This window comes from Lissotriton vulgaris, chromosome 1_1 (genome assembly GCF_964263255.1).
Source record: "Lissotriton vulgaris chromosome 1_1, aLisVul1.2, whole genome shotgun sequence".
In the NCBI taxonomy this organism is placed as follows: domain Eukaryota; kingdom Metazoa; phylum Chordata; class Amphibia; order Caudata; family Salamandridae; genus Lissotriton; species Lissotriton vulgaris.
This window is the reverse complement of record NC_141685.1, coordinates 2,016,060,427-2,016,068,326: the sequence shown is the minus strand read 5'-3', so window position 1 is coordinate 2,016,068,326 and position 7,900 is coordinate 2,016,060,427. Positions and strand designations below refer to the sequence as shown.

At 42.9% G+C, this 7,900-nt stretch overlaps 1 protein-coding gene across 1 annotated transcript; it reads left to right on the top strand.

The window, feature by feature from the left end:
- The first annotated feature begins 508 nt into the window (after positions 1-508).
- LOC147751540 (endogenous retrovirus group PABLB member 1 Env polyprotein-like) lies at positions 509-2,065 on the top strand. Its single transcript, XM_086938696.1, has one exon. It carries the CDS (start codon positions 509-511, stop codon positions 2,063-2,065), a length of 1,557 nt encoding a protein of 518 aa, XP_086794822.1.
- Positions 2,066-7,900: the final 5,835 nt, after the last annotated feature.

Genomic DNA, 7,900 nt, shown 5'->3' with positions numbered 1-7,900 from the left:
CTGTTGAATCATCTGGAACTGTACCTTTGTCTTCGGCATTGGAGAATTCAAGTTCTGAACCGTCACCTGAACAATCGAACTCTGTTTTGCCACCTGAAGCATTGTTTGAAGAACAAACTCGACCTGGAAAATGTCGATATTTTCTTCGATCGCGTGACTAAGGACAAATAAAAAATTCCCTTTTTGTTTTTGAATTACATTACCCCCCTCTCTGTTGCTATGAACATTGTGAATATTTGCATTTTTCCTGATCTTGAGTTTTTAATTTTGTTTTATATATTACGTGTGTTTCTTTTCTGTGCAGCTAGGAGACTTATATGAAATTGAATGCTTAATTGATTAAACCTACCATCTGGGTTGGCCGTAGGGCCGTACGGGTACCTACTTCTGTTTGGCAGGTTTCTGACACTAGGTCGGTTACTTTTGTCGGTTTCTGGGAACTCCTGGGAATTGACAATTGCTACTCAGAATCAGGTGCGTCAAGAACGTTACGGACGGTCTTTAGAGGATGGAGTTCTCTAAGCTGTCAGAAAGAGAGATGATGTCGGCGCAAAGATCTAAGTTGCATAAGATTTTTCAAGCAAAGTGTTTTCTGTTTCAGATTTTCATGTTATTCCTAACTGTGTCTATGTTATTGGTGGGTGGAGTGTATTTTGGGATTCAGTTCCTGTTGCCTTCCACTTCACCTACTTCCCCCTCTCATGATCTGAATTCTGTTCTTGGTCCCACTATCTCTCCACATTCTTTTCATCCTCTGCCCCAACATGAACAAGTCAGACGTGCGGAATTTATGAATAATTCCTTTGTCCAACTTTTGCACCAGCATCAGTTGGTGATGAACACTACCAACTGTTGGGTGTGTGGGTTAATGCCACATACCATGGATAAGGGTATTCCGTATTTAGTTCTTCCCTACAGCTCCCAGGGGTCAGCTCGGGCGTTCCAAACTATGTTTCGTAGTGCACTAGATTCCTACCCCCGTCGAGAGCCACGTTCCACAGATCTTGGTTATGGCCCGTACCACAAGTCTCTGACGATAGCGATTGCTGATCTGGATAGAGATATTTTAGATACATCGCTTATTCCAGAGGAGGAGGTGCGAGCCTACAAGGATTTGAGTGAGGCCGAATACAGTATTTCAGTAGGTGATATACAGCTTAAGAGTTCGTCTCCAATCTGGATTGTACCCCACCTTGGTCATTTCTGTCTGCAAGGTCTTGGTCGAAATCCGAGAGCTCAGCTTGGGAAGAGTGCTTGTACTGAGACATATGTTTTACCGATGCTCTCTTCCCCTGTATTTCTGACTGCCAAAGGTACCTATTTTGTGTGCTATGATCGCGCTTATACGTGGTTGCCCCGTGACTTCTCAGGCACCTGTTATATCGCAAATCTTTTGCCACCGACTTTCACAGTTGCCTCAGACTACCACAAGACAAGAGTTGTGAGAGGCGTTATTAGCAAAGAGGACACTGCAGGTCAAGAAGCAGGAGACTTCTTTAAGGGTTTCCTACCGTTTTGGGGACCTATGGTTAATAGTAGGAACCTGAGACAGTTGACTCGTGTGGTAGAATCAACTGCTAACATAACTGCAAGTGCTCTTGGTAACCTGACAGCAGAGCTGCAAGCGGATAGACTGATGACGTTACAGAACCGGATGGTTCTAGATGTTGTACTCGCAGATAGAGGTGGTGTGTGCAAGGTGATCCATTCGAGCTGCTGTATTTTCATACCTGATAATGCTCCAACTGTTTATCAAGCCATCTCAAAGTTGCATAAAATCTCCGAGTCCATACACGTGGACGAAGGTGATTGGATGCTTCTGGGATGGTTTTGGGGTCTGATGTCGACTTGGGGTTGGAAGATTCTGATGATTGTAGGGGTTGTTGTGACGTTACTGTTCACGTGTTGTCTTTGTGTACAGTGTGGTCCAGCCTTATGTAGCCTTTGTGCTACAACGTGTATAAGAAGACCATCTGTTACCAGAGAGACATTGATGGATAGAATAATGCTCCAGCAACATCTAAACGATCTGATGAATATCAATATCGATTCTGATATCGACTAGTGCTTGCCTACATGAGGGCAAAAGGAGCGTCTGAGGTTCGGTGAGAATCGGACCGACGTTTTGGGCTCGTTCGGATATGGATGAGTTTGGTATCTACGAACCGTAAATGACGAGATTAGTAGGTGTACGTGTTTTCGCTACACTACTAGGAAGGGTTCGTCTTATTTACGGGTTTTTCATCTGAACCTTCGGGTTCCATTTTAGATATGGCATCCATTTTGTTTCTTGCCCTCACGTAGCCGGCGAACGGACAATGTCCGCTTGATGACCCTGGGATTCCCAAGCTCTTGCGGAAGATGCATATTCCTTTGAGTGTGCCTTTATGGCTAGGGAAGCGGCACGGCGAAAGCAGATGGCTCCGCTCGAGGCTCATCTAGCCGTGCCGGTCTATTGTTTCAGCCTTGCATACGTTAGGCTCGAATCCTTTGATCCTGTGATCACGCTTCCGATATTGCCCCCACACTCTTTTCAGACTGTTCTGTCTTTGTTTCCCTGCACCTGTTTCTGTCTCTTCTTTTAGGTCGTTTATGATTAGAATGGAATGTGCCTAATGGTGGGATAGTGTGCTTTTACAGTTGGGAACCGACATGTTACTGTAATTATGTTCCGGGCTTCTGAAAACATGAATGCGATCCTTTTGAAGTTTACTGTGGGAACTGAGTTGTAACCTTTTGTTCGTTATGTTGTGCAATGGCTAAAATGTGTATAAAAGGAGCGATCCACTTTTGCGATTCGAAGCAGACTCTCTGAACCTACACTATGTTGTACTTCTAGCGATAATACACAGCTCCTCCCATTGGAAGGAGGCACCCTGTTGCACAGCTTAGTGATTAGACATATCAGTCTTTAAATGTTCATCAAAATTAATTCTTCCTCATTATGGGGTTCCAAAAAGTATTTTATTCTTCATCCAAAATTTTTTTCATAAAGCATAGATTTCTGGTTATATATCCAACTTTAACATAATCCAATCTCATTCCTTCCCCAATGCATTTCGGGCTAATAGGAAAGCCCTTCCTCAGGGGACAACTCTACGAAAAAAGGAACAAATCAATGTGTCACTATGTGTGGTGAAAAATTGCTGTACATACGTTATTCAACATCACTACTTATGTGACAATCATATCGAGTTGATCAGAACGTGCCCGAATGTTTGTGTGAAAGTTACAGAACCATGCGTGTGTCATCATGTATGTGAACATGTAAGGTCTGTAGGTTAACAATTAGGGTTCAGGTACATTCAGACAAAATATGATACGTGAAACAATTCAGGTTACAAATAACACAAAAATTCCATTCGATCATTAAGACCGTGTGGCTGCATCGATGCCATATAGCGAATCCAAAAGTTCTCTCTTTTGAGCAATGTCTGTTTGTTGTTATGAGTGGGGATAATCTGTTCCAGGATGACAAATTTCAGTTGAGCTACAGAGTGTTTTTGTTCAACAAAATGTGCAGCCACAGTAGATTTCAAATTTCCTGTTCGTATATTACTTTTATGCTCAAGTAAACGGATTCTGATCTTCCTCTCTGTGTGTCCAATATAACATTTGCCACATGGGCACTTGAGCATGTAGATTAAATTGGCTGAATTGCAGGTGGCATTCACTCTCAATTTCACAGGGTGACCCTTCATTGGGTGACTGATGGTGTTCCCTGTAATGCAATTATTACAATTACTGCAATTGTAACAAGGACGTAGGCCTCTGTATGTGGTAGATTCACTTTCATTACTGGTTTTTTTTAGAATTTCCTTCAAATTACGACCCCTGGTATATGCAAACATAGGTGGTTGATCAAAAATACCCCTAAAGTCCGGTTCAAAGTTCAATAGCGCCCAATGTTTGTGGATAATGTTCTTGTAACAGTTACTTAGAATGCTGTATTTAGAAACCACCACCATCCTGGTGTTTACTGTTTTGACAGTGGGTTGTAGCAAGTCTTCTCTTTTCATGTCTCTGACTCGGCTGACTGCTATGTCTAAAGTTTGTTGTGGGTACCCCCGATTTTTAAATCTTTCCACCATGCTGGTGATTTCTTGTTGACACGTGTTTTCCGAGGATACTATTCTTTTCACTCGCATCAGTTGGGATAAGGGTAAATTGCGTTTCAGCCCTGGTCTGTGAAAACTCTGATGATGCAAAAGTGAGTTCCTGTCAGTAGGCTTCCGAAAAATTGTGGTATTCCAGTTTCTGTTGTCGCATTGTATCTCCACGTCCAGAAAGTGTATACGAGTTCTATCCATGTTCCAAGTGAATTGTAATCGCTGATTGATGCCATTCCATGTATTTAGAAATTCAGTTAATTCCAACTCTGTTCCTCTCCAAAGAATGAAAATATCGTCGATGAATCTCAAGAAGATTTTCCCATGTCTTAACCAAGTGTCGTGATTGAGGATGTGTGCTTCTTCAAATACTTTCATCACAATGTTCGCGTAGGACGGCGCGGCACAATTTCCCATGGCAGTCCCATTTAGTTGGTGAAACCATTGGTCAAACACCGTAAAGTAACTGTGAAAGAGTGTAAAAATCATTAGTTCCATGATCAGTGTTTTCATGTCTGAATCCAGATCGGAATTAGCTAATTCTTGCTCAATGGCAGTTATGCCCATGTCGTGCGGTATTGATGTGTAGAGTGAACATACGTCCACTGTACACATTAGCAAGTCTTCGTCCTGGGACGCTTTGATCACTTCTTCCAATTTCACTAGAAAATCTGTTGTGTCCCTTATGTGTGACCTGGTGTTCACTACGAACGGTTGAAGGTATCTATCCAAAAATTTGCCGATGTGTTCATGTATGGATCCCTTGGTGGACACTATTGGTCTGAATGGTGGTCTAGTTGGATGCTTGTGCATCTTTGGCAACATATATAGCGTCAGTGGTTTGGGATTCTCCGGTGTTAAGTATCGTCGTGTCCGGTCATTAATGATTCCTTTCTCAAATGCTTTGGTGATAATATCAAGTAATGTCATCAGAAACTCGTTGGTGGGATCAGACCTCAAAGGGGCATAGGTGTTACTGTCACTTGTATGAGCTAATACTTCATCCTGATAAAATTTGGCGTCCATGATGACTAACGCGCCACCTTTGTCAGCTGTCTGACATACTATATCGGGATTGTTAGCAATCTTTCGAAGTCTGTTTCTTTCTGCCGTTGTCAAATTTTCACGTTTTGCTTTGGTTTGAAAAGGCAATCTCAACAGATCATTTTTCACCATGCTTTCAAATACACCAATAATTTTGTGACTCACTGGAGCCATAAATGTACTGCGTGGTCGAAGCACTTCTAGCGATCTCTGTGTCCCTGCAGTAAATAAACGCTGATCTTTGACACCGAAGGAAGTGTCCCGTGTCTCTGTAATTTGTACGCCGGAACAGGTATCCCCACGAAGGTTTCAGGTGTTGTCCCCTGGCACCGCTGGGCCTTAAATTAGCCCAGTCCTTCAGTAATGTAATTTGCATTGCTGCTGTCAATTGTCTGAAATTACACATGGCTAACCTGAATTCCAAAGTAGCACAAATCACACACCACAAAATGTAAACACGGCAAACACAGCATGCAAAACAACTAATGGCCACATCTCTCCATTACATGTTTCAGATGATCAAGGATATGCGCTCTCCCCATGGCTGACAACACCCCTCCAAGCTACAAACACCCAGTCCCAGAGGCAGTATAATATGGCCTTGGACGCACCAGGGCCATTGTGGAGCGCACTTTCGGCAAGCTAAAGTCACGTTTCTGGTGTCTTGACATCACCGGTGGCAGACTGATGTACAGCCCGGAAAAAGTGTGCAAGCTAATCATAGCATGTTGTGTGTTGCACAATATATGTGTACACACCAATGCCACATGGATCCAAGTGCCAGATGCACCTGACAATGCTGAGAATGATGAAGAAGATGAGGATGGCGCTGAACAGCCAACAGTTTCTGCTGCAGGAACTGCCCGAGGGTACCGAATCAACAGTTTTTTCACCTGAGCACATCACAATGTGACAGTCCTCTGTGAAATGTATGTGCGAAAATGCACTGAAGTACAGTTTGGGTAATAAAACAGCACAACACATATAACTTGTGTGCATTTTTATCCTCTGCGTAAGTACATCTCTCTGACAAGTGAAAGTCAAACATTTTGCGGTAAGTATTGTACAATTGTATTTTTGAGAGTAGGAATGTCTTTTGTGGTCAGAGATGCTTATGAGTGTCATTTGGGGTCAGATATGCTTTTTTAGGCTGTTATTTGGGCTCATATTCACTTTTTAGGGTGTCATTTGGGGGTCAGATATGCTTATTAGGGTGTTATTTGGGGTTAGAAATGCTTTTAGGGTATCATTTGGGGTAAAATATGCTTATTAAGGTGTCATTTAGGGTCAGGTATGTTTATTAGGGTGTCATTTGGGGTCAGATATGCTTTTTAGGGTGTCATTTGGAGGTAGATATGCTTATTAGGGTGTCATTTGGGGTCAGGTATGCTTTTTAGGGTGTTATTTGGGGTCTGAGATTTACATCTAATACTGTTTATCTGTGTAACAACTTGCCCATAACGTGCAAAATCTGGCCTCATTAACATTAATGCAATGTGTTTTTCATAATTGGGATGGAAAATCTATCGCTACACACATTGAACAAAACAAAATATTACCCTTAAACCAATTTGCATGCAGAATCTAGCCACAAACTCAAAAAATGGTCGCAAACAAACAGGAAGTGATGTCTGCATGCTTCCTGCTTCCTGGAGGTGTGCTGTGCACTTTCACTTTCTCTTTTGAGCAGATTGCTGGTTATTTTGGAGAATGTTGGAGGTGTATGGTAATGTGTGCTGCAGATGTTTGATTGAGAGTGTCCTGTATCCTGTGAACTGTCGATAGTGTCTCTGTGAAGTGTTGTGTACTTGTTTTACGTGTTTTTTGTGTCTTGTCCTCAATCTTTTCAGGTGTTTGTCTAAGGGGTGGTTTAAATAATTAATAATCTTTGGGGCATATATTGGGCTTTTTTTTCTTAGGAATGGATTTAGGTGTGTGCTGAGAGATGGTGGGTGTGCATAGGGAGGGCAGGATGCCAGAGGGGCATTGGGGGGCTTCCTCTGGCTGGTCAAATTTTACCTGCCCTTGATGTTGGAGAGTGGGGGTCATATCATTTCTGGATATCCCATTTATGTGCGGAAGGTCATGTGGGAGCTCGTGAGAGCACAGCTGCTGCGTGTCTTTGGTGTGGACAGGACTGTCTGCCAATGGAAGCACCAATGGCAGGATTGCGTGGGCTGTGAGGGTGACCTGTTGCACCACCTGGGAGTCATCATTGGCTTACAGTGTGGTAAGTTCAACCTCAAAATTGATATATGGACACACATACGAAAAGCCAAAAATGCTGTGCGTGACACAATGGTGTATATATGCACAAATGTTGTGAAGTGAGGCATTAGCCTTTCCACCTAACGTTGCCACATCAGAAACGCAATGCGGCACCATATGTACAAGCATAGTGTGCAGGCTTGCGTATCCCCCCTGTGCTGGCGCAACACTTAGCACTGTGGTGCCAGTGCTGGCACCCTTGCACCATATTGCGTGTAGGGCAAAGATTGTTCATGTACAGGAAGGGTGACTATACATAAAAATCCAAGGCATTGTTTTTTTGGACATGTGTGCTGCACAAAAGGAAGAGTAATAATGCATGCTTCCTGGTTTTGCAAAGTAAGGTACACTGCCCTTAAACATAGGATTCGTGTTACAATGGATGACATAGGAACAATTGTTCTATTGTAATAGGACATCTCCAGAGTGCCATACACCAACAGTTATGACACAGCCTTGTGTGATCTGCGGCAATGCTA

Coding starts and splice junctions, on each gene's coding strand:
- LOC147751540 (XM_086938696.1), top strand. CDS start 509: ATGGAGTTCTCTAAGCTGTCAGAAAGAGAGATGATGTCGGCGCAAAGA.